Source organism: Dipodomys merriami, unplaced genomic scaffold (genome assembly GCF_024711535.1).
Source record: "Dipodomys merriami isolate MVZ:Mamm:240054 unplaced genomic scaffold, mDipMer1.0.p SCAF_50, whole genome shotgun sequence".
Taxonomy (NCBI): Eukaryota; Metazoa; Chordata; class Mammalia; order Rodentia; family Heteromyidae; genus Dipodomys; species Dipodomys merriami.
Window position 1 is genome coordinate 10,706,104 of NW_027206069.1, and position 27,611 is coordinate 10,733,714.

Consider the following 27,611-nt stretch of genomic DNA (forward strand, 5'->3'; position numbering starts at 1 on the left):
GCCATCTAACCCTCACTCTTAAGGATGGTGGTTAAAACTATCGGGGGAAAATGAAGCGTGCACCTCCTAGTGGTGGAGACTGAGAATCATGAACCAAATTCTGACCCACCCATTGGTGCAATAAACACACATGAGAAGAGTCTCTCTCTCTCTCTCTCTCTCTCTCTCTCTCTCTCTCTCTCTCACACACACACACACACACACACACACACACACACACACCCCTGCAGGTACCCGTGTGAGAACATGAAGGCTCTGGGGACCTGAGGATGGGGACAAGGATTCTGGCATTATGCAGGGCTCAACTGAGCTTATGAAAGATGGCCAGAGGGACAGGCTGACACCAATTATCTCAAGCCTGGCCACACATTAGCATCACGTGATGAAGTTTTTAGACTCTTGATGTCTAGGTCATGAAATCAGCCTCTCTGGTGGCTGCAAGCAGGCATCCTCAGTGTTTGTTGATGCTCCTCTGGTGATTCTAATGTGAGCAGAGTCTGCGTGCTGGGTCTCCACATGGTGAAGACTTGTAAGAGCAAGTGGTCTGGAACAGGGGGAGATCCATATGGGGACTGACTGGCCAGTGGATAACAGGGCCTGAAAGACTACAAGGGAGTGGCAACAGATACAAGAACGTAGAGGTAAGTTGGAAACCAACTGGCCCAACCAATGGACTCCACAGATCAGTTGAGCTGAGATAGTCAAGGAAACTGGACAATGGGAATTCCGCTTTGCTTTTTCCTTTGATCGGGGACATTCTGAGATCGCCCTATTTTGGGGGAATCGTTTCGGACTAGAGAAAAGTTGCAGAGATGATGGAGAAAGCCTTTATACATCCTCTCGCAGTTTCCCCACTACCATAGTACATGTCTCCAAACTAAAAAACCAACACTGGTGTATTCCTATTTCAGATCTCACTTAGACTTCACCACTTGTTTCCATTAACACCTTTGTCTCTTCCAATCCAAGCGGGTACAATAGTTTAGCCACAATGTATCATTTCATCTGGAGCTTGTTTTGTTCTGTGGCCTCAAACTCAGGATCCTCCTGCCTCAGCCGCTCCACGTGCTTGGATTTCAGGTGTATGTCATACCACTCAGCTTGTTTGGTTTTTTATTTTTAAGTGCGAATTTTTACCAACATTCCCAAAACTGTCATTGCAAAGGTATGCTCCGTAAATTGTATTCTAAGATACTTTTTCTGGTACAAATTGTTACTATGTTTCTCACTGAAAAAAAGTCTTTCCAGTAGTTTTATTCTTTTCCTTTGGTGGGACTGGGGTTTGAACTAGGGCTGTCCTCACTCTGATTAAGACAGGTGCTCTGCCACTTGAGCCAAATCCCCAGCCCTGGTTTGCTTTCTCAGATACAGTCTCCCATTTTTGTCTGGAATTGGCATTGAGTTGTGAGCCTATGCTTCACTCACAGCTAGGATTACAGATGTAAACTTCCGCACCCTACCTATGTGTTGAAATCAGAAGTTGGTAACTTTTAGCCTGGGCTGGCCTTGAATTGCAATCCTCTCTATCTTTACCTCCTGAATAGCTACGATGAAAAGCATGAGCCGCTGGCCCCATCTCAATAGAATTTTGTTATGAAACTATTACCAAAGCCACCATTATCATCACTAGTAGTAGTATGAGTGTTGTCCTTTGTAGACAACATCCTGAGTTGTCTTTGATCACATTTCTGTCGACCTTTTTTGGGGGGCGGGAGGAGTCTGAAGCTGGGACTTGAAATTTGTACCTGATACTTTCGCTCATCGGCTAGTATGCTACCAAGTGAGCCACACCCCTCAACAGTTGTCTTAGGTTAGATTTTACATATCCAAATGTTACCAAGGGTACATGAGTCTTTGATTGGTTTCAAGAAGAAGCCATTTACCATGTGCTTGTTTTCCTTGGTTGCTTCCCATTGGTGTGTTTTCTTCTATCAAATGATTCCCAGTCAGGCTCTGTGGCACTGTCAGCTTTCCTAAGTGGGGTTTCTAGAATGTTCCATATGTAAGAAATTTCATCTCAGGCAATGCTATCAGTTGCTAGTTTCATTTTTCCTGGGTTGTTCCTATCAAGAGTATTTATAACTGGGTGCTGGTGGCTCACATCTGTCATCCTAGCTACTCAGAAGGTTGAGATAGGAGGATCATGATACCAAAGCAAGCCCAGGCAGGAAAGTCCACGAGACTCTTATCTCCCATAAACTACTCAGAAAAAGACCGAAGTGGTGCTGTGGCTTAAGTGGTAGAGTGCTAGCCTTGGGCACAGAGAGGCTCAGGGATAGTACCCAAGCCCTGAGTTCAAGCCCCAGGAATGGCACACACACACACAAAAAGAATATTTATGTTGGCTTGGATAAAAGATAGGTTGTTTGTATGCTTGAGGCTGTGGAAGAACTGAGCAGTTCTCAGATTTTCCGGGAATGTATGAGTATCCAAAATCCATCTGCAGTGATCACTCACTCAGTTCTTCTGAATGTTTGTGCTTACTCTAGATCTCATGGATTTTCCTAAAGCTGTGCAGGCCCGCCTCTCTGCTGGGTCTCAGATCAATGAATGGGGACATTCACTGCATGGCCTAACTGTCCTTGCCTGCTACAAATCACAGTAAGTGAATTGCTAGGAAAAGGACACCGCTGGGAAAGCAACGCTAATTGGGCTTGAGTAGTGAACAGCCATCGCCCCCCCATCCTTTCCCAGCGTCCCCAGCTGTGTCCATTAAAGCCAGCTTCTCATTTGCATGTACATAAAATGGAACACAGCTCAGAAAAACTGTGCCAGCATAGACATGGGACCACCAGCAAGAGCTTCCTGTGTGAGATTTACCCCCCAGCCTCTCCCTGACACCCCAGCACAGCATCTGGGGTTCAGATAGAGGGGCAGGGCTTAGTTTCATGAAGAATTTCAAGAGTTCTATACTTTATTTCATGAAGAATTTCAAGAGTTCTATACTTTCTTTCATGAAGAATTTCAAGAGTTCTATACTTTCTGTGGGATACAGCAATGCTTAGGGAGTCAGGTTCTGAGATGCAGATGCAGAGTTCCTGACTTAGGATGTCTTTAGTGAGGCTGAACAGTGTGTGTGTGTGTGTGTGTGTGTGCAGGTCCTAAGGCTTGAATTCAGGGCCTGGGTGCTGTCTCTGAGCTTTTTTGCTCAAGGCTAATACTCTACCACTTAAGCCACAAGCTCCATTTCTGGCTTTCTGGTAGTTAATTGGAGATAACAGTCACACAGACTTTCCTGCCCAGGCTGACTTTGAACTGTGATCCTCAGATCTCAGCCTCCTGAGTAGCTAGGATGACAGGCACAAGCCACTGGTGCCCAGAGGACAGTGACATTTTTTGTAAGTGTAACAAAGAGTTGTAAGTGTAATCAAAAGTTGTGCACATCCCAGGCAGGTTCACGCCTACGGCTCCACACAGGTGTGTACCGAAGGTTACTAGCACTTGACTACTTTGTGTGTGTGTACTGGCTTTGAACAGTAATCCTCAGATCTTAGTCTCTGAGCAGCTAAGATTACAGGTGCAAGGCACCAATGCCCAACTCGCTCGACCTCTGTAGTGTAGTCAGACCCCAGCATTAATGTATTAAGATACATGTTGTATTACTATAAAATGTTTGTTTCTTCTTTATAATTACTAGAATATGCTCTAGTAATTATATACGCTGTTTATTTCATGCATAAGATTTCACTATAGGACAGCAAAGATTTGTTTTTATTTATAACAAATCATTCTGGCCATGTGGCAGTGGCTCAGGTCTGTAATCCTAGCCACTCAGGAGAATGAGATTTGGGAACTGAGGCTTAAAACCAGTCCAGGCAGAGAAACCTAAGAGAGTTTTTATTAACCAATTAACCAGCAAAAAGCCAGAAATGGAAGTGTGCTCAAGTGGTAGAGCGCCAGCCAAGTAAGAGCTCAAGGCCCTGAGTTCACAGCCTCGTACTGGCACAAAATAAACAAACAAATAAATTTTTTAAAACTCTTTTTTTTTCCTTTGGTCATGGGGCTTGAACTCTGGGCCTAGGTGCTGTCCCTCAGCTCTTCAGCTCAAGGTGAGCACTCTACCACTTGAGCTACAGCGCCACTTCCAGCTTTTTCTGCTTATGTGGTGCTGAGGAATTGAACCCAGGGCTTCATGCATGCAAGGCAAGCACTCTACCACTGAGCCACCTTCCCAGCAAAACACTCATTCTTATAAGAAAATGTTTGACATAAAAGGGAGGTTATTAGGTATGATTGGAATTGAAAATAACTATTCAGACTGAATAATGACATATTCTAGAAATTGAGACCCAACAGAGCCAGCATGCTCCAAGTTACAAGGTGAACCAGCATCTCTGGACACAGACACCAAAGAATCCAGTTCTTGCTGGACAGCCTCCCTCCCCCAGGGCCGCGGGCCCGGCTTGTCTGGTTTTGGAGAGCTCCTTGTCCTCACTGAGCTCTTACCAAGGCCTGATCATTGAATAGCACACAGCCTTAAAAGAAATTGCAAAACCTTCGCTGGATTGTCAACTACAGAAGCTCAGGATCTTTGCCTTCCACATGTAGAAATTACAAAATAAATGGAGGTCTGTCGCCGGTTCTCTTTGAACACAAATTGCTGCTGTCCTTGTCTGTTTAAAGGTAGACTCAAGGCCTTCAAGGAAAATGGCAAGAAAAATAACTTCCTTGACTTGGGAAGGAAATAAGAGTTTGTAGATAGAGACCTAAAGCCTGAGATTTTAACATATTAGTACACCAACTTTGTTAATGACAATAATACAGGGACACAGGGTGAGTGGTAGTTAATTTGCCTATGCAGTGTCCCCACAACTGTTCAAGTGTGTGTGTGTGTGTGTGTGTGTGTGCTGGTACTGGAGCTTAATTAGCTTTTTCACTAAAAGCTAGCATTCTACCACTTGACCCACAACTCCACTTCCAGCTTTTTCATCTTAACTGGAGATAAGAGTCTCATGGATTTCTTTTCCTGCCCTGACTGGCTTCGAACTGGGATCCTCAGATCTCAACCTCCTGAGTAGCTAGGATGACAGGTGCAAGTCACTGGCACTCAGCTTTATAAGCATTTGTGTTGCTCATATGCTGGCATCTCTGCCACTTGCTATACTCTGGCCATGAAAATTATGTGATTCTTCTGTCTGTATGAACCTAAGGCTGAGGAACAATGACCCCATTGCATAATGATCCCAGAGAAGATTCACTCAGTCAGAAGAGCTTGAAGCCGGGAGGAGCCTGGCGAGTCAGAAGCACAGAAAGGAGAGTGGTGGGAGTGAGCACTGAACGTATGGAAAGCTTCTGACTTGTAAATAGCAACAGGGCTCTAGAAAGCAGTCATTTTCCCAACTGAAGACAAGGACATCTCAGCGAGGCAGGCCCTGCACTGTGCTTGCAACCCTGGGTAGGACAGAGCCAGCCCAGGAGGACTCCCAGTTCCCTGGGAGAAAACAAACACTGCCTGTCCTCTTTAGGAGACAATTCTGGAATTCTGCATATGATCACACCAAAGCTTCAAAGAAACAAAAGAGATACAATTATCAAGCAGACCCCAGGCACCCCCAAATGCGGCAAGGCATGCGGTGGCAGGGACACCTGTCTCATTGCCATCTGGCTGCTTGTGGGGCCAAGGGGGAAAGCCTCTTCAGAGAATTCATGTTTTCAGTAAGGTCTCCAGAAACTCATCACAGAGTGTCCTGTATAAGAAATTGAGATTGACTCTATAAAAACAGCCAATGTACCCAAGTGTGGGTGGCTTATGCCTGTAATCCTAGCTCTTCAAGAGGCTGAGAACTAAAGATCACAGTTTGAAGCCAGTATAGGTATGAAAGTACACAAGACTCCAATTAACCACCAAAATAGAAACTGGATCTAGGTCGCAAGTGGCAGAGCACTAGCCTTAAATGAAAAAGTTACAGGACAGTGCCTGGGTCCTCAATATCAACATGCATATGTGCACGAGCGCATGCACACATGTGCACCCCCTACCCACACACACAGTGAATGTTACCAGATAAGGATGCTCAGTCAGGAAAAAAAAAATTGATGCTGAAAGAAAATGGGGCAGGCTGGAAAGGTGGCTCAGTGGTAGAGTGCTTGCCTTGCAAGCATGATGCTGGGTTCGATTCCTCTGCATCACATAAACAGAAAAAGCTGGAAGTAGTGTTGTGGCTCAAGTGGTAGAACACTAGCCTTGAGCTGAAGAGCTGAGGAACAGCGCCCAGGCCCAGAGTTCAGGCCCCATGACCACAACCTCCCCTCCCCCCCCAAAAATGGAGCATAGGATGTGAAGGGTAAACAAAGGAGGAGGCTACAATGCTGGATAAGAAATGCACTCATTGTCTTGCCCATGTAATTGTAACCCCTCTGTACAGTATGTTCACCATAAAAAAATAAAAAAATGGAGCATAGGTGAGTGAGTTGTCAGGGGAGAGAAGAGATCAGGAGAGAAAAAGAGCTGAGGATGATACCCAGGCTGGAAAGGCTGAATCCTTCCACAGAAGTGGAATAAGCCAAAGGCAGGCTCTCCAGGAAGCAAGGGACCAAACATCTGGGGAACATCTATCTTTCTGTTAAGTCTTGGAGAAAGGAGATGGCTCCTGAAATCCTATAGATCTCCCAGTTAGAGGCAGAGGGAAAAGAAAATCTTTTTCTCCTTTGGGAGATAATACTCTAGTTTTCATGTTTCTTTTAAAAAATATTTTATATATTTAAGTGGTTGTACAAAAATAGGTCAATCCAACAAATCAGTTTCTAAGTATATACCTCAATCCATTTCACCTCTTCATGTTTCTTTTTTTTTTTTTTTCTTTTTGATCTGTCATGGGGCCTGAACTCTGGGCCTGGGTGCTGTCCCTCAGCTCCTCAGCTCAAGGCTAGCACTCTACCACTTAAGCCACAGCACCACTTCCAGCTTTTTTTCTGCTTATGTGGTGCTGAGGAATCCAACCCAGGGCCTCAAGCATGCAAGGCAAGAGCTCTACCACTGAGCCATCTTCCCAGTCCTAGTTAATGTTTATTGTTTCAGTGGAGGAGCAAAAAAATTTCAAGATTTGGAGGTGAGGAGTGGGGGGACTTAGCAGTCAGGAGAGGAGAGAAGTAGAAAGCAGAAGTCAGAAGTAAAGAGACATGAGACAAAATAAAGTAGACATGAAGAGAGAAGGTGGAGAAGAGAGTCCAAGAAAATGACTGTTGATTCCAGCTGCTGGTTTAGGACTCTTACATGGCTCAACTCTACTTCCTCCTCCACAGTTCCATGCTACCCCTGGATCCTAGCTACTCAGAGAGGCTAATCTGGAAGATGGAGGTTCAAAACCAGCCTAAGCAAAAAAAAAATCTGCAATGTTCTCTCTCCAACTAACCAGCAAAATACTAGACTGAAGGCGATGGCTCAAATGGTAGAGTGCCAGATGAGCCAGCAAGTTGAGCGAGCATGAAGTACTGACTGAGTTCAAACCCTCATAGCAGTAAAAAACAAAACAAAACAAAAGAACAAAATTTGTTCTTGCAAAACATCTATCCTACAGAAGGATCCTTAATAACGAGGCACAGTGTCACCCTAGAGACCAGGGGACACTTGGGTGCACAGAGTACTAATGCAACATATACAACTCTCTTCCAGATGACTTGAGATGAGACATGACTTGATTAAGTTGAAGGAAAAGTTAAGCAAGAACTCCCCGTTCTGGTGTTCTCTCTACAGATAATAAAAAATGGAATCAGCTTATTGTTCTGATACTCCTATTGGCCTGATCTGTGATAATTTGGTTGAACAACCATATAAAGGCCTATGACTACATCCCTGTAATCTCTATCAGGAGAAATGGTTCTTTGGGGGAAGTCACATGAAGGCCTGGTCTTCATTCAGTAGGGACAAAGGCAGGGCCCAGGACTCATAGTTGTACCAGGTCATTTCCACAGAATGATCAACACAGATTTACCCAGGACAGACTGTACAGAGCACTGAGCGAGCTGTTGGCACAGAGGAGTGAGAGAAGACATGGACATTGGAGTACCACTGGATACCAAGCCCTGGGAGTTCCTGCAGAGCCCTTGCCCTTGAAAAATGCTGTTAGAAGTGACGTCACGAGAGAAAAGAGGCCAAGTACAGTGAATGACACCCACCGATTCTCAGTAAGACCAGTCCCAGCTCAGTAAGGCAATTATATAGTAAGTCAGGATTCCTAAATCCCAGGCACATAAACACACTCAAGGCAATCCAAGTTTCCAGAAAGCTTCAGGAATAGAATTCAGAGGTTCACGGACATGGATCTGACATACATTCACGTGGAGACCCGAGTCACTTGGGAAGGGGGATGGGAAGATCCCACTGGCTAAGACTTAGATGCCATTGTGTTCTCTGTAGGATTTGTCATAGAGAACCTCAACCTACCCCAGCCCCCATCTGCTTGCCATGGGGGTCCCTTCAGCTCACTTTGATATTTCTGCCACATCTGTGGCTGAGCACCTAGAGAGAGGCAAAATACACCATCAAAAAGTATCACTTTAGCTGGGCACCAGTGACCCATGCCTGTAATCCCAGTGACTCAGGGGCCTGAGATCTGAGGATCCCTGTTGGATCCTCCTGCCAGCTTAGGCAGACAAATCTGAGAAACTTGTCAACAGTGAACCAGCAAAAAGCTGGAAGTAGAGGTGGGTCTAGCTTAAGTAGTAGAGTGGTCTGAGGCTCTGAGTTTGAGCCCTACCTAGTAATGGTACAAAAAAACAGCAACGACAAATACCATTTTACTTCCTTGACTTGTCCTAGATTGGCTTCACAAGCAAAGACGGCGAAGAGAAGTCAGGGGGATGGCTCTTATGCAAGCAAACAAGAAAAACCATCAAAGAAGAATAAAAGCAAGAGGCTATGAGACTGATTCTGATTTCACCAACAATGCTATGTATTAATTTCTTTGTCAGTGCCTGGAGAAAGTAGGTATTTGGGGATGATGAGGCTCAACTAATGGGTGAGTTCACACTCCACTATAAGGAGATGCAGTGGTCTCCAAAAGTGTGAGCTCTGGAGATCTATGCACCTGCTTCTCTCTTTGGTGGCTGTGGGGCGAGAGACAAATAGTTCTAGATCTCAGTTTACCTGTCTGCAAAGTGGGGCTGTCAATATTTACCTTGGGCTGTTGTGATAAGAATCAGGGGGGATACTGCACACAGATCAAAGCTTAGAACAAATCTGCCTAACTCAGCAGCTTTAAGTTTTGTAATTGCAGTCTCTACCTGGGGTGTATGTATGTGATCTAGCATCTAAGGCAAAACAGATGCCTCACATGGTGGCTGTGGGTGCCTTTCCTCATCTGAGAATCGTGATGCTTTTTTCTGTTTCGTTTATCTTCCCAGGCAGTACTGAGTTTGCACTCAGGGATTTAAGCCACCAAGAAGTATTCCCTATTCCAAATCCTCTCTGGGGAAGGTGTGGGCTAAGAGTTAGAGGACCTTGCTCACCAACCAAATACAGGACAACTCTGCACAGGCCTAGAAACTGGGGATTTCCTTTTTTTTTTTTTCTTGGTGGTACTGGGGTTTAAACTCTTACACTTGCTAGACTAGTGCTCTGCTATTTGAGCTACAATCTCAGTCCTTTTGCTTTTGGTTTACGTTTTCAGGTAGAGTTTTATGCTTTTTATGGGGGCCTGTCTTGGGACCAGGATCCTCTTACTACAGTTCTAGAATAGCTGGAATGACAGCCACTATACCCAACTTGTTGTTGTTGTTGTGTGGGTGGGTTTTTTTTTTTTTTTTGGATAGGGTCTCAAACATTTGCGTAACAGGGAGTACAGGCATGAACCATCTCGCCCTTCTAAACAGGACATTTCTAAGGGGTGCCTCTTCCTTACTGTTCTGAGGAGTGTGGTCACTGCTGCTCCCAAGAATGATGTCTAGACACTTCAACATCCGGGGGCTTCCTCAGAGTCATCGGTAAAAAAGGAGATTTTGCTGACTGAGCAACAGGTATATGTGTAGTGCATTTCCAAACAGTGACAAAGGATCAACGGCCTTCACTAACCACATAGGAAGTGGCCACACAGAGCCTGGGCAGGGCGGTTCTTCCTCTTCATTCAAAAGCAGACTTGGTCTGTTTCTCAATTCCTGTTTTTTGGGATTTTTCTTTATTGTTGTTACAAAAGGAGCCTTTGGTAGTCAGGGGAAGCTGATGGGTGTCTCTAGGCATAGTGTCTTTTTAAACAAATAAAATGAAAAGAGTTACCAAAGTGACCATATTAAAGCACAGTTTTTAAGCCAAACAATGAATGTATGATGCATTTTATTATTTTTTGGGGGGGTAGAGGACTGGGGCTTGAACTCAGGGGCTGTGTACTGTCCATGAGCTTTTTCACTCAAGGCTAGTGCTCTACCACTTGAACCACAGCTCTATTTCCAGCCCTTTTTTTTTGGTAGTTAACTGGAGATAAGAGTTTCACTTGACTTTCCTGCCAGGGCTGGCTTTGAACTGTGATCCTTATCCTTATATTTCAACCTCCTGAATAGCTAGGATTACAGATAGGAGCCACCAATACCCAGTTTCGTAATGCATTTTAAATCAGGAAGCAACACGTAACTTCCACTTATCTGAAGGTGATGGAGTCCTACCACATCTGTGAAGTACAGGAACACACCTGCGAGTTCCATGGATGGCAGAGCCACAGGCTTCCTACCATACTTCTGCTTTGCTCCTTGTGTTTCTTTTTTTGGTTTTTTGTTTTTTTTTGGTCAGTTGTGGGGCTTGAACTCTGGGCTTGGGTGCTGTCCCTACACTCTTCAGCTCAAGGCAAGCGCTCTACCACATTAGCCACACTGCCACTTCCAGTTTTCTAGTGGTGGTTTTTATTAGAGATAAGAGTCTCATGGACTTTCCTGCCCAGGCTGGCTTTGAACCGTGATCCTCAGATCTCAGCCTCCTGAGTAGCTAGGATTATAGGGGTGAGCCACCGGCGCCCGGCTCCCTGTGTTTCTTATTGAAGGAAATGCTGCCAGTTCATCAGAATCCATTCTGAGGTTAACAAACCTCAACATGAAATTCTTTTCCCATCTCAATTGACAGGTGCCTTCAATTCTATTCCTAGACCCAGGCTGGCAACTCCTGCAGTTAAGTTGAGCGTGGGAACGTGATGCATTCCCACTGCATCCAACTGAACTTTATGTTTGACCTGGGGCAGGTGCTGGGCATGGCTCTAAGAAGATAAGAAAAGAACCTGCCAATGTAGACCACCCAGACCCCTTCTGATGGTTTTATTATATAAGCTATTGTTTCTCTCAAACAATAGCTTGTAAAAATATTCATCTGTGGAGACAAATACACATGCATCAATGGCAAAAATGAACCCAGAACCAGGGCCATCTTCACTTGTAAAGATCTTAGAGCTAACTACCCCATCGCATGGTTGCACAAAGTTTGATTCAAAGGTCCACTAGCTCTCTAGCTGCATGATCTTGGCTGAGTTCAGTTTACCACTATACTTCAGTTTTCTCACAGTTCTGGGGAAAATAATCATCCTGCATCATAGGATGAGAGATTATGCATGCAGAATGCTTAGCATAGGACCAAGGAAGAGGAAGAAGACAGTACATGTCAGGTGTGTGAGAATAAGATTCTTGCTAATAGAGTAAAAAAAAAAAAAGTGTGTGTGTGTGTGTGTGTGTGTGTGTGTGTGCACGCATGTGCGTGTGCCAGCTGGCACTCTACCACTTGAGCCATTGAGCCATGCCTCCCATGCACTTCCAGCTTTCAGATTAGAGATAAGATTCTCACAAACTTGTCTGTCCAGGCTGGCTTTGAACCACAATTCTCAGATCTCAGGTTCCTGATTAGCTAGGATTATAACATGAGCCACTGGTGCCCGGCAATAAAAGAATATTAAGTTTACATAGTTTCAAAAATTTGTATGATCCAACCTTGCTTGTGTACCTGTAACCCCTCTGTATAGTATCTTTACAATAAAAATATAAATAAATAAATACATTTAATCCTAAAAAATTTGTACGATCTATACTTAGTGTACTTTAAATTAAAATATGTGCTTTAGAGAGCTGTTGTACCACAAGTAATCAGAAACAACCCACATGTCCTATAATCAGAAGAACAGGCAGGTTAATGAATAACTGTACTATGAAAGGAAGGGAAAAGAATTATCGAAAAATACTCCTCAATGCATCCTATAGGTCTACAGTGATTTCTTCATACCAAACCAAGACAAAGACATGAGATGCAAAGAAAAACAAACAGGTGAATATCTTTTTTGCATACAGATGCAAAGATCCCTTACTTAAGTGTTAGGCACTAGATATGAAGTGTTCGCTGATAGGCTGGCCTGTGCAAAGCTTGGTCTCTAGCTGTTGGATCTAATTTAGTATATGACTCCATCATTTGATGGTATTGGAGGTGGTGGGGCCTAGTTGATGGAAGTTGGTCACCTGTGCATGTTATGGAATGCAGGATATTTTGCCTCATCTTAGGACCAAGGAAATGGATCCATCTGACCATGGATGAGAACTTCTGGAAACCAGGAGCCCAAAACAACTCCTTTCTTCTTTAAGTAGTTTTTTTTCTCAGGTAATTTTTTCACGGTGACAAAAAAAATAAAGGTGAACACAAAAGTATTAGCAAACTGTATATAAAAAGAATTATACACTGTGCCCTAATCGTGTTTATTCTAGGAATCTAAGTGTGATTTAATATCTAAAGATCATTAGATGCAATATCAAAAGCATATGGAAGAAAGCACCAGATCATACGAATGGATGCACAAAAGGAATCCAGGTGAATACTAGTGTCTGTGTGATTTAAAACCCTCAACAAACTAGGAACAGAATTCTGGAATTCTCCCTACCTAGAAAGTCAAGCTGTAAAACTAGTACCAATGGTGAAAGGCAGAAACGTCCCCTCAGATCAGGAATGAGGTAAGATGTTCGTTTACACCACTTCTACTCAACATGGTACTGAAGAGTCTCCCCAGGCATGAAAAGAATATATCACCTTTATAGGAAAGATTAAAACTATTTCCACTTATAAAAGACATTCTTCTCTACATAGGAAATCATTAAACATGATTAGGTAACCTATGAGAACATGATTAAAACTAATATGGCACAGGGTGAACTAATACACCATAGCAGACCACATGGTATAAAATCAACATACAAGAATCAATTCTGTTTCTACACACTTGCAATAAATAATCCAGAGTAAAATTAATCAAAAACATTTGTAATAATATTAAGAATAAAGTACTTGCCAAGAAATAAACAAAAAAGTATAAAACTTAATATTCTGAAAACTATTTTATTAAAACACACACACATACACACACAAAACCTAAAGGGCCACGAGCCAGTAGCTCACACCTATAATCCTAGCTATTTAGGAGGCTAAGATGTAAAGACGGCAGTTCAAGAAAGTCTATGATACTCTTATTGCCAGTAACCATCCAAAAGGCCAGAAGTGGAGCTGTGGTTCATGTGGCAGAGCACTAGCCTGGAGCAAAAAAGCTTAGGGACAGTGCCCAGACCCTGAGTTCAAGTCCCTGGACTGGTGCACACATGCATGCTCACACCCATACACCCTAAAGGATCCAAATAAATGGAAAGATCTCTCATGTTCATGGGTTGGAATACTTAATGTAGTCAGAGGTAATATTTACAAATTAGTCTACAGATTAATATTAGAACATAACAAGATCATCTTAAAATTCACCTGGAGGATTAAGGAGCTCAGAGTAGTCAAGACAGCTGAAAAGGAAGATCAACAGGGAAAGCTCACCTCCCCCCCCCCCCCCCGCCCATTCCACAACTAACCACACAGCTACCATGTCCTGCACAGACAGACCTACAGATGAAAGAGTCCAGAGTCCAGAAATCAGCCCTCACATTGATGCTCAATTAATTACTGACAAGAACACCAAAACAATCCAGTGGGAGGAAGAATAGTCTCGTGTGTGTGTGTGTGTGTGTGTGTGTGTGTGTGTGTGTGTGTGTGTGTGTGTGTGTGTGCGTGCGTGCGTGCATGCGCGTGCACTGTACTGGTTCTTGAACTCAAGGACTCCTGTTCCAGCTTGGCTTTTCCGCTTATGGCTGGCACCCTATCACTTAAATGGGTGCCTGGCTCCACCCTTCTTCTCTTCCCCTGAGCTACCCAGAATTCTTTATTAGTTTCAACAGCCGCCTCACCAACACAGCCCTTTCCACCCACACTGCATGGGGACAGGGATGGCTCCTGACCCATCTCCTGTTAAGTCTGTCAGGTGAGCCTGATCCACAGGGCCTGCAGAACTTTCTCCTGGGCTCTGGGAAGACGGGGCCTTCATCAGAATTCCTGTGTAATGTTACTGCCGCACCTGATAGCAGGAATAGAGACTTCATTTTCTTTCTTTCTGTTTCTCTCTCTCTCTCTCTTGTTCTTTCTTTCTTTCTTTCCTTCTCTCCTTCCTTCCATCTTTCTCTTTTGATCAACTTTCTTTAATAAATGTCACATTTTCACTTAAAAAATAAGAATTTCCAAATTTTTTGAGTGAAAATCCATAATCTAACAGTTGCAATTAATTGCATTTATAAATATTTCATTCTATTCAATATTCTGATTGAAAAACACCGTACTTTACATCACAGATGAAATAAGCCAATGTTATAATGGCAAGGTTGATTTCATTATCACAGTATTCTGCTGTACTGAAGCTGTTGGATTAGGTGGGTCTTTGTTGGAATATAAGGGTGCCAATGTTGAGGGGATGACACCGATCAAGACGCACTGTGCACATAAACTGCAAAAGAATGAAATACACAACCTAAAAATGAAGAAAAGTGAGGGAAGGGGTAGGAGGGTTGGGTGAGAATGTTGAAAGAGGTGATAATGACCAAAGCAGTCCTTTTATAAACTGCTCTGTTCAATGGCAACTCCTTTGCATAACTACTTAAAGATAAATAAGACTTTTTTTTTTTAAAATAGAGAGACTTTCCTAGCTACCAGGGAGGCTGCAATCTGAGTATCAAGGTTCAAAGCCAGCCTGGGCAGGAAAATCTCTGAGACTCTTATCTCCAATTAACCACCAGAAAACAGGAAGTGGCGCTGTGGCTCTAGTGGTAGAGCACTAGCCTTGAGCTGAAGAGCTGAGGGCCAGCGCCCAGGCCCGGAGTTCCAGCCCCATGACCGACAGAAGAAAAAAAATATAGACTTCATTTTCTAGTCACACTGGAAGCTGGCTATGACCCTGGGACAAAGCACTGGCCAATCACGTGTAAGGGGAAGGACCAGGAATTGTGGGAAGCCCTTGTGGGCACCACCTGTACGCATCTAAACCTCTTATCCAGATGCTGTAGGAGTCCACTGCCCAGCTTTGCAGGCTCTGCTACTCCAGCTGAGTGGAGACAGCCAAGAGCTCTGGTCACTTAGGCCCCTCCCCGCAGACACAGCCATCACCCAGCCACAGGTGGTGAGTGATTCTTGTGGGAGCCCAGCTCTCTTGCCTCTGAACTCAGAACTGCTTGCTAACCTGGTGCCCTGCCACTCACCAGGCATCCAACCCTGTGTCTTTCACGGTGCTCTGTAGGAGGAGGGTGCGCTCCCTGCCACATGCTGTCACTGCGGTCACAGACACACAAACCACCTGTCTAGCTTTCCTTCCATGGAGACAGAGTCTTGTGGACTTTTCTGCCCCAGCTAACCTGGCACCATGCTGGAGATGACAGGTATGTGCCACTCTACCCAGCTATTGCTGGAGAAGGGCATCTCTTGAACTTCTTAGCCAGGAATAGCCTTGACTCACAATCCTCCCATCCTCAGCCTCCCAAATCGCTAGGATTACAGCTACTACTAGTTTCATAAATTGTACTGTACACACAACACGTTACCTCCAGATCCAACTCTGAGGACAGCTAAACTATTAACATTAACAGAAACACATGAAAGTCTTGAAAAGTATATCGGAAATAGTGTAAAAGACAAAAAAAATAGTATGGATCTAGGGAGGACTACATCATATGTGGCCATGACAATCGGAAGAGTTAAGAGAATACAACTGTCCCCGTTCTCTCTCAGAAATAAGTGAGTGCGCAACGACACAGGGAATATGTGAGATTCGTCCTTGGAGGGTCCTACAGGAATAGAAACTTCAGCGAGTTTTGTGACATCAAAAGTTCCCTCTCTGAAGGATGGTGGATCCTGGTCCTACAGGAAGAGAAACTGCAGCAAATTGTGACATCAAATTGCTCCTGCCAGTTCAGCAGAAGTGAGCAGGACTTCCTGTTTTTTTTTTTTTTTTTCATGCCTCCACAGAGCAAAGCCCAGAGGTCTCAGGGCCAAGGCTTAGCTGAAGACGCAGTCACCTGCCTGGCCAGCCCAGTATTGTCTTAGAGTGAGAAAGTGAACACCTTTCCAGAGCATAGTTCTCCCACTGTCTTGCACCCCATTTCCATCTATGGTCTGACCCTTGGGCTCACTGACCCAGGGATTTCCCTTCCAAGGAAGGGATGGAGAGGAGACATGCTGGCAGCCAGTTTTGATCACATGTTGGGACCAACCAACCCTGAGCACTTAATGAGACTTCTAAAGATGGCTGTCTGTCCACGGGAAGATGGGGGTGTAAAGCACAGCATTTGGAGAGCGTGGTAAAACGCTTGGCAATTCAGGTAAAGTAAGTGCAGGAGGCAGAGGCTGGAGGAATGGGGAAGGGCTTTCCCATGGCGTTCTGCACCCCCCTCCTCATGCCCAAAATTATTAAAGTCATGAATAACCTAGTGGCCTCCATCCCATCCCCCGTTCTCTCCTTTCCTTCCTTCCAAGGGGAAAAGCGGTTACAGGGCCGCTCCCAGGATCGCCACTACAGGGAGAATCTGCTACCAACCAGAGAATAGTGGGACAGCACTGGAGCACCCTGTCAGTCTTGAGAATGGGGGTGGGGAGAGGGATGGGACCACAGAGAACAGAATGCCAGCGCACTGAGGACCAGGGAGATCTTGAGGAGTGTTTAGGGAGGGAAGGTGCCTGCCAGACCTCATCTGAGATAAGAGAGACATGGCAAAGAAGAAGCGGCAGCTTCCTTATGAACTAGAGACTTTTTAAGGTGCTTTGGAAATGCAAACACATAGAATTTATGTATTTGTAAGTCATGTGGGCAATAGATCATGCTTCTTTGAAAGGAGAACTATTTTAGACAGGATATCAAGAATTACCTGGGTTACATTCAGACCAGTCTTCTCTCCCTCACAGAGAATAGCATGGCAGAGACAAGATCAAAAGATGAAGTTCAGGATTTAAAAAAGGAAATCAGGTGAGGCATGGTGATGGATGTATGTAATCCCAGCTACTTGGTTTTTTTGTTTGCTCGGTTGGTTTTGGTTTTTGTCTTGTTGGTCATGGGGCCTGAACTCTGGGCCTGGGCGCTGTCCCTCAGCTCTTCAGTTCAAGGCTAGCCTCTACCACTTGAGCCACAGCACCACTTCCAGCTTTTTCTGCTTATGTGGTGCTGAGGAATCGAACCCGGGGCTTCATGCATGCAAGGCAAAACACTCTACCACTGAGCCACCTTCCCAGCCCAATCCCAGCTATTTGTGAGATAGAGATGAGACTGCTGTTTGAGGCTAGCCTGTAATTTCAACTATACAGAGGATCACAACGTGAGACAAGTCCTGGGCAACGCACTCTAAGACTTTATCTAAGAAATAATGAATGCGAAAAGGGCTGGGAGTTTAGCAAGCTTGAGGCTCTGAGTTCAAATGGCAACATTATCAATCAACAAACAGATCTGAAAAATAAGAGGCCATTCTATTTTATAATATAACCAAGAATTTCTGATGCGACAGGCTCAGATGAGCTCCTGCAAGAAGCAGGGTTGCTGGATGACAGAGGTGAGAACCACGAGCTATGCAACACAGTTCAAATGCCAAGCTACTGGAATTTTCCAAGTGGCAAACCCAAGCTTCTCTGAATGGATACAATGAGCCTTCCTCCTGAAGTTATTCTGGCCATGCTCACCCTAATAAACAAGGTATTTATGCCTTCTGCACCTCAGTTTCCTTTTGTTGCAAGATGGAATTGATCTCAACTTTCCTGCTTACCTGATTAAGGTCTGTTCTGTGTTTTGGTACCAGTTTATAATTTGATATACTCTATGGTTCTCAATATTTTATTGTTTGGATTGCCTATAATTTGATTTCAAAAGCTTTTTCCCTGGTCTTGACCTCAAGTGTGTGTGTGTGTGTGTGTGCATGTGTGCACATGCGTGTACATGCACACACGTGCACATGCACTGGTTCTGGATCTTGAATCAGAGCCTCAGGCTCTTGCTTGCTCATGGCTGGTGTTCTTCCACTTGACCACATCTTCACTTTCAGCTTTTTGCTGGTTAATCGAAGAGTCTCAGACTTGTCTGCTTGGGCTAGCTTCTAACCTCAATCCTCAGATCTCAGCCTCCTGAGATTACAAGCGTGAACCACCAGTGCCTTGCCTTTAAGATAATTCTTGTTTCCAGTGATTACCTGCTCCCCCCTCTAAAAAATCACCAACATCCCCATATTATATTTTAATTTTTAAAATTTTATTTAATCTTTCTTATTGTGAAGTTATATATCACTTTTAACTATTCATGATGGACAGTTGGATAGCATTTGATATATTCACAATGTTGTGTTTGCCTTAGCAGTTCTACCAAAATTAAGTTAGCCACTTTTAGGCGAAAATAGTAGCTACGCTCTTTACCTGTAAATTCTCCCACAGCTTATACCGAAGCTCTACCCACACAACAGTGACATTCTTTCTGCCTTCCCTCAGTCCCTGCCTCCTCTCTGCTTCCCCAGGTTTTTCTAGAACCACACAATATTTGGCCTTGTTGTGTCTGGCTTATTTCACCAAATAAAATTGTTTTCGAGGTCCATCTGCACTGTACTAACAAATCTCACTCCTTTTGGCTAAGAAGGGACTCATTGTTTGTAGACACCACGTGGTGATTTTCAAGCCTCTGTGGGTGGACCTGGGGGAGGGGCTTCCTCCTGGGGGTGGGGCTTCCCTCGGGCTGTGGATCATAATAGTGATTGGGAACATGGGTGTCCAAATATCTGTACAAGTCCCTAATCAAAACCAGCAAACGCTGTTCCTACAACAGCAACGGGTGAGATCGTTTAGAAGATGTTTAAAATGCAAAAGCGTATGATGTCTTCACAGGTGATGCATGGTTTGTCCTTTGTAATAGGAATTCCCTTACAGGAGCTCATTGTCCTGGAAGAGGAAGTGGGCTTCAGGGAGGCTGAGGGCAGGAGGCAGACCTCATGAGGCTGAGCGGCTGGTGTGACTGCCTGATGCCAGGATGGGCACTGTGTAGGGTTAAGCAACATGCCCAAGATACAGAGACAGAACCCCACACTTCAGACGCTGTCCAGGTCTCATTATGCTTCACCTGCTTTGTGAACACATTTGCATCCCCAAGCCCTGTGTCTGTCCTACCCTCTGCCTGTTTTTCTGTGCCCCCTCTCTCCTCCCCCATCCACTGCTGTCCAGCAGCCCCTGCATAGACTCTGCTCCTTCATGCTTCCACGCCCATGGGGGAGCTTCAAAGGGTGGCTTGCAATGGTAGTGGGGAGATTTGACACCCCTATCTCCCATCAAAACCATTCCCCAAATCATCCCATTTACAGAAGAAAAAAAATCCTCTACTAGCTATGCAAATGCAGCAGACCAAGGTTAAATTCCAAATGACCCCAAGCTTCCCTGTGTGGAAATTCTGGAACTGGCTTCTGAGGTATAGGAGAAGAGATGGGCGGACCAGTGCTCAGGGTCGGGCAGAGAATGTGAGCTGGGGGAAGGAAGAGGGTGATGGTTCTCTTCTGTCACCCGCAGGGCCCTGTGGTGCCAGCCCAGGGCACCCAGCTACTGCTGTGTGATCGCAGCAGGTAGACAGAGACACCAAGATGAGACCGGAGTTGTGAGCAAGGCCACTGAACAGGAGGCCCTGCAACATAGCGGTGTCCCTAAGCATCGTGGTTCCCGCTCAGCAGCTGAAGCCCTGGCTTGGTCCCGGTTGCTCGCTGGCCTATGTTTGGAAGGAAGCCTTTCATGCCCGCTCTTACCCCTGGATATACCTCCCTAGCATAGAGTCTGGGGAGGTTTGCCTTGCCACCAAGGCCTTGCTGATGCGTCCTGGCTGAGGGGCTCAGACCCACCCTAGGCCGTTGTCACCAGCGGCCTTTTTGCTGTGCCACACTCGTCTCTCTCTGTCTGGCCTTTCCAAGCCCCTTGCCCACGCTGCCCTCTTTGCTCAGCGTCTCCCCCGCACTCTCCCATTGCTGGACGGCGCGTCAAGGATGAACATCCTTCTGAGGGTGCACAGAGGCAGAACTGACAATGGCCCTGTCACACCCTGGGTCCCAGCTGTCCCCAGGGAGGTACACGCTGCTGATCTGCGCCCGACACCCCCTTAGCCAGCAGAGATCAGCCCGCGCATCCCAGCATGCAAGAGGTGTGTGTTTCACCCCCTCCACCCCCGAACACAAACGAGACTGAGTTCTAACGGGTTCGCCCCCCCCCCCAGGTCACTTCACTCAACTTCTTCCCTGGTTCTTCCCTGCTGGGCAGCGCGTTCCATCCTTCCATTCACACTTTCGCCTCCTTAACACGTGCAATCGTGCAACGGGATGGGACTTTCTCTAGGAGAGTGTGACATTACCGCCCGTGGTGATTGTGATTGTGTGTGTGTGTGTGTGATCTCAGCTCAACCAACGTCCACCGCTTCCTGTCCCCCCCCCACTTGCAAGGTCAGTCCTTCATCAGATGGAAACGTCCACAGCAAAACTTCTCCAACTTAAGGAGCATTCACATCTCTTGGGGTGGGGGTGGGGGGAGGCTCACCCCCCTTGCTTGCCCCCCCCCTCCGCCCCAGTCCTGGCTCCGGGGAGGGGAGCTGAGATTGCGGTTTCTTCTCCTCCCGAGCGCGCGCAGGGGATGGCTGCCCTCGCTGCCCGCCCGCGTTCCCAGCGCACCGCCCGGCACCACCTGTGGAGCAGGCAGCGGCCGGCTCCCCGCAGAGGCTGCGGGAGAGGTGTGTGCGTGTGGAGGGGTGTCGGTCTCGCCCCCGGGCAGGTGGGGCGCCGCCGGGGTCCCTTACCTATGGTGGACACGACGGTGCCCACGAAGTAGAAGGCGCCGGTGAAGTCCCAGCGCGGACGCACGCTGTCCACGCGCACGCCCGCGCGGGCGGCTTCCTCGTAGTGGCGGAGGAAGCCGCGCAGCTCGTCGCGGCTCAGGTTGTGGCCGCGGCTGAAGTTGGCCAGGCGCTCCTCCCAGCGCTGCTTGGCCTGGCGCTCGTGCGCCAGCTCCAGCGCCGAGAACACGGCGGCGCCGCCCAGCAGGTAGAGCAGGATGAGCGCGGCCAGCAGCGCGAAGCGCGCGTTGTCCTCGTTCAGGTGCCCGGGGCCGCAGCTGCAGCCCCGGCCGGCCATGGCCGCGGTCCTCCCGGGGCTGGATGGGGAGGGGGGAGCACTGGCCCCCCCCTTGGGGGAGAGGGTGCGGGGTGCTGCTCACCCCGCACCGGGACGCCCCGCCGCCGGCGCGCCCATGGCCGCCAGGCGTCCCCCCCGCACCCGCGCCGCTTCGGTGGGGCCTTCGCCGCCGGCGTGCGCCCCGGCTCCCCGCTTTCGAATCCGCTCCGTGGCCGCCGTCCCCGCCTCCCCCGCCCCCCGCGCTCCTCCGGAACGTTCTCCGGAGATCCGAGCGCCCCGCCGCCCCGCGCGCCTCTGCCGGGCACGAGGCTGCGGGCGCCCGGCGTGCACCCCGCCTCCCCGCCGGCCCCGGCCCGGGAAGGGGGCGTGGCGCGTCCTCACGGCCAACTCGGGCGGACTCGAACTCGGCCCGGAGCGTACGCTGCGGATGGCGGGGTACCGGCGGGTAAGCGGAGCCTCGGGGTGAGGTGGCGGCGGCCGGCGCTTCCCCAGGTGTTGGTTGGAAGGCTCGGACGGGGCGGGGAGACGCTGCGCGGGATCGGGGTGGGGGGTGCGCGGTGCTGAGTCCTTGCGGCCGGGCGGAACCGGACTCGGGCCTCCGGAACGACTCACAGCGGGCGGCCGGGGTTGGGGGGACGGGAGGGGCAGAGTGGGGGGAGCTGGCACAGGTCCGGCACGGTGCCGGGCGGCGTCTGCGGACTCGGATCTTCCGCTTGGCTCCGGCCCGGCGCGGCGTCCAGCAGGCGAAGCGGCTGGAGACTGAAAACCAGAAAGGGAGGCTGCATCATGGGAGCGAAGGAAGGCCGGAGCCTCTCATCCTCCCCCTGAGCGGCCTCCTCCCCCGGGGCAGCCTTCCTCCCCACCCTCGACAGCCTCACCTTCCCGCAGCTCTCCCGGCTGCCCGGGCCACCACGCCCTGGTCCCCTGGGCGCCACACTGGACGTCTTCTCCCTGCCCCCTCCCCACGTGTTTGGCTTTACCAGTCCGGCTCCCCGGAGAGCGGCCCGGAGGACCGGGAGTTCCACCTGGGCCACCCCCTGGCTTGGCTGCCCCTGGCCCCTCAGTTCTCGCCCACGGTGCCCTGCAGACCAGCAGCCAGGCTCTCCGGCGATCCGCCGGGCGCCCTGCCCGGTCTCAGCCCCTGGGCGGCCCTGGGGGCCCAGTCCCTGGGCGTCCTGCGGTGCCCACGCGCTTGGCTTCCCTGCCCCGCGCGCTCAGACGCAACAGGTGGAGCCCCGCAGCTGCCGGCGGCCGAGCCCTCCCCACCGCCCCCCCCCCCGGGCCTCGGGGACCGTCCTCGCCACCTTTCCTCTCCCAACACGGGTCCCCGCCCGCAGGTCCTCCCCCCCCCCAGTACGCAGACCCCCGAAGAGCGGAGGAGGTGCCCATCTGGACGGTAGGGCTCCCTGGAGGACAGGAGAGGGCGCTCCGTGCTCTTCACACATACATCTGCCCCCGTCCCCAGTCCCACGTGGCCCCTCCAGTCACCCGCCAAGGGCACGTGGGAGACAACACCGACGCGCAAAGGAATGGCTATGTGAGCATCTGGGAGATGAGATTCTCCCCACGAGCCCATCCACCCAAGACCCTCATTAGGAACAGATAGCCTGCTGTAGTAAAGGCAAATGCTCCCCTGTGGCGAGGTCCCCCTTCTACCCAGCCTTTTGGGGGTATGAATCCTCCCAGAGTAAATACTGCAATTACCTTCATTCATTCGGCATTTGATTATGGAAAACTGGCAACAGACCAATAAAGTATGTTCACAGTGCCACCCACAACTCCCCCTCCCCCCTCCCCAGTCTACAGTGAACACTGTATGATGTTTATTACGTATCTTGTTCCTCTTTCCACCATCCACCCTAGATAGAAACCAGGAATGTTAGAACTTTTTGGTTACACATCGGAATGCTCATTTTAATTTTTTTTTGTTATTATAAAGATGGTGTACAGAGGGGTACATAAGACAGGTAATGAGTACATTTCTTTTTGCACAATGTCATCCCTTCCCTCGCTCTCTCCCAGTTTTTCCCTCCCATCCCACCCACAAGTTGTATAGTTCATATGCCACATAGCATGTAGTGAGTACCACTGCTGCATTTGTTCACCCTTTGTCCCTCCATTTCTGTGCCTCCCCGAAGCCTCCCAAAGACAGATAAAGGAACAAACAAGACAAAAAGAGAACAAAACCAGTAACAAGCAGAAAACCTCTTATTTCCATTTCCTGGAGTTCATTTGGATACGTATTATTTTGTATGATCAGATGCACATAGCTATTGAGCCTTTGTCTCTCCTAACACAGTGCAGCATTCCTGTACTGTTGGTGAATGGGCTTCTGACCTGGTAGTGAACTGCACCGTCAGAGAATGTATGTAAGTATGTATTTATTTCTGTTAGAAATTTCCTGACATTTGTTTCAAAATAGTGTACTAACCTCTGGGTGCTAACCTCCTGATGCTCAAAATCCTTCAAACTCTCGGCAGTATCCATCATTTTAGTTTTAAATGTACTTTATCCTGGTGGATATCTAGTGCTATCTCATTGTGCTTTTATGTTTACATCTCACTGATGTTTCATATTTTGGTTGGCCATTTTTCATCTTTCTTTATAAACTTTATGTTGAAATATTTTATCCATTAAAAAATTGGTCTGTTATTGAGTTATTGGGATTATTTACATGTCTACGAGTTCCTTCTCAGATACATGCAGTGCAATTCTACTTTTGGCTTGCCTGTTTAGTTTCCTAGCAGTTTTCTGCCCCTCCCTCCTTCTCTTTCTTTCTTTCCCTCTTTTGTCAGTCATGGGGCTTGAACTCAGGACCTTGGTGCTGTCCCTGAGCTCTTTTGCTCAAGGCTTGTGCCCTAACACTTTGAGCCACAGTGCCACTTTTGCTTTTCTGGTGGTTAATTGGGGATTAGAGCCTCAAGGACTTTCCTGCCCAGGCTGGATCCTCAAATCTCAGCCTCCTGAGTAGCTAGGATTACCAACGGCACCTGATCCTAAGTCTGCTTTCTGACATGAGTTTTTCACTATGGCAAAGGCCCTGTCAGTCTTTCATATTTAGTGTTCTTCATATATTAAGCTATTTATTGTGTGTTTTAAAATTTGTTTCTATATGGTGTGAGATCAGAGTTAAGGTTCCCATTGATTGAGGAGAAAACTATGAATGAATTTATTTCTGGCATCTGCACAGGGTTCATTAAGCCAATCTCACAGTATTTAGATCGCTTAAAATTAGGGTAGATCAAGTTTGAGGCCAGGCCAGACAAAAAGTTAGGCCCTCATCTCAATTAATAAGCCATGTATAATCCAACACACATAGGAGACAGAGGTAGGTGGATAAGAAAACCCTGAGTACCCAGAATTACATGCCAGCTCTCATGAAAATATTGATAAAATATGATTGAATGAAAAATTAGTGGTCTCTAAATTATAGTAAACTCAATCAAACCATGTCAGCTCACAATAGCCTAAAGAACCTATGAATAAACAGCCAGCCAAGGCAAACAGCAGCAGCATCCGGGTCCTTGGGGTCAGAAAGAATGTGTGCTGACTTAGCCAGAACAGACCCAGCACTGCAGACCAGACACAACTCTTGTTTATGATCTGGAAACATGTTTTTCCCTCTCATAAGCTGAAGACTATGGGCCTCACAGTATGACGATGATTTATGAACATATGATCAAATTGGCCTGTAATAAATGCTTTAGGGGTGCAATCTTTCTCTTGCCTTTCTTCTCTAAACTTGTCTTTATTTGTGCATTAAAGAAGAAAGATTGAACAGGGTAGAGGTGGCTCACCCTATAATCCTAGCTACTTAGGAGGTTGAGATCTAAGGATTGCAGTTCAAAGCCAGCCTGGGCAGGAAAGTCCATGAGACTCTTATCTCCAATTAACCACCAGAAAACTGGAAGTGGTGCTGTGGCTCAAGTGGTAGAGCACTCTCTTTGAGCTGAAGAGCTGAGGGACAGTGCCCAGACCTCAAATTTAAGCCCTAAATTCAAGCCCCAATACTAAGAACAACAATAAAAAGGGAGATTGATCCAGGTGCCTTCTGCTTAATAAATTGCCTTGGGGCTCTTTGAAAACCTTGTTACAAAGGAACAAGACACAGTGAATGGAGACATTTGGCTACATGAACCACCCATGTGGGTCAAGCTCATTCACTGGAGCTTCTCATAGAACTAAAGGTCAACATGCAGAAACTAATTAAGACTCTGCTTTGAGATGGAATTGATTGTACTGAGATTTGTAAAGCTTTGGATCCATCTGCTCACCCCTCATTTTATGAAGTGTCTGCTTTTACAGTGCCCCAGTCTTCCTCATCTCTAGCATCTTCCCAACACTTAGCCTTGTTTCTCTCTGCCCTGGACTTAAGTCCTGGTGGGTCAGTCTGGGAACTTAACAAAACATTCTATCATGCAATTCTTTGCTCTCCTCTACATTTAGCTCAAAAGGAGTGTGGCAGTGAGGTTTGATCTGAATAATTCAGCAATTCAGTCTTGCAGACAAATGTGATGTTTGGTGATTTTTTACATACCGTTCCTTAGTTGTCATGCTGACCAGGATTCACCATGATAATGGAGGAACACACAGATTTCAGTCCACCAAATCTGCTTCTTGGCTGGAGTCAGGAATATCTGTTTGCTGCCCAGATGTGGAACATAGCCCTGGATCTACACTCCCTAGGTTCAAATCCCACCTCTGCCCTTGCCAGCAGGGTGATTTTTGGACAAATAAATCTGACTAGGTTTCCTCCCCACCCCCGTCAACTTGTGAATGGGGATGGATCACAGTATCCTGATTGGCTGAACATAACCAACAGAACAGGTCTTGGCAGGTAATGTCCTGTAGTCTTCTTATTACAAGCACTGGTTTCCTAAAACATGACTTACGTGTTGATGGGAATATAGTAAGAAATGGCAGTTTGTAGTTCTTATGCCATGAATAGTTGCTTGAAATAACCAGCCTATTAAAACCTGGAGAATTTCTAAAGGTTTTATCATCCTAGGATCTGACCTATGCACAACATGTAGTTAGCACATAATTGATCGAATTTTAGATTTACCCCTACACTTAGAATCAAGCTAGTTTTATTCCTGCCAACCATTGTGTTCCTGTGCTGACTTTTGCTGCACTTTGTCATGTACGATTAATATCATTAATCCATCAATATAATTGCTGCATTTTAGGAATGTAAATAAAGAACGCCTACTTCATTTTGAGGCACTCTTAAAATGCAAAGTTCTCTTTCGTGAACTTAAAGAAGGGGTTACAGTTGCAATTCTTTCATAACCAGAACAAAAAGGCCTCAAGATTTGTTACATCTAGGTCATTCAAACAGTCCTACAACTGGTCAAGTTTCAATATGAGTTTCCTGAGAAAAATCAACTTTTAATTTCACATGGGAAAAAAAGACATCAGTCAAATCCAATTTTTTTTTTCAGTCCTGGGGTTTGAACTTAGGACCTCATGCTTGGTAAAGTAGGTACTCTACCAACTTGAGCCACATTTACAGCCCTTCAAGGTTCTTATTTTAAACATACCAAGTTTGATGCATAAACTGGTAGTCACATAACATTAATAATTTCTATAAAAGGAAAAACATCTAACTTATACCAAAGTTCCCCGGAAAAGGGAGCGGGGTCTGTGTGGTGTGGCCTGGTGCAGGAGAGAGTGCTTCTGAACAGGTGTCTCTTCATATGGGATATTCTTTTGTCTCAGTCCCCGATCCTTAGTTTTTTCATCTGTAAAATGGGGCTAATAATGGTTACTGTGTTAAGAGTAGCACTGCAGGCTGGGAAGTTGGTTCAGTGGTAGAGTGCTTGCCTCGCATGCATGAGGTCCTGGGTTCGATTCCTCAGCACCACATAAGCAGAAAAGAGCTGGAAGTGGTGCTGTGGCTCAAGTGGTAGGGCACTACCTTGAGCTGAGGGACAGCGTCAGGCCCAGAGTTCAGCCCCCATGACCAACAAAAAAAAATAAATAAAATAAAACGAGTACTGGGTAAGCCAGGAGCTGGTGGCTACTCAGGAGGCTGAGATCTGAGGATCAAGGTTCAAAGCCAGTGAGGGCAGGGAAAGCCATAGTAGAGCTGTGGCTCAAGTGGTAGAGTGCCACTTGAGCAAAATAGCTTAGGGACAGGGCCCAGTCCCTGAGTTGAAGCCCCAGGACTAGCACAAAAAAGGAGACAA

The 27,611-nt window shown here is 47.0% G+C and overlaps 1 protein-coding gene across 1 annotated transcript in view; it reads right to left on the reverse strand.

The window, feature by feature from the left end:
• The window catches only part of LOC138810590 (potassium channel subfamily K member 13), a 63,294-nt gene extending 41,874 nt beyond the window's left edge, over positions 1 to 21,420 (reverse strand). Inside the window, exon 1 of the mRNA XM_069997792.1 lies at positions 21,087 to 21,420. Within this exon, the coding sequence (XP_069853893.1) occupies positions 21,087 to 21,420 (334 nt within the window). The remainder of the gene's footprint in view (positions 1 to 21,086) is intronic.
• Between the last annotated feature and the right edge of the window lie 6,191 nt (positions 21,421 to 27,611).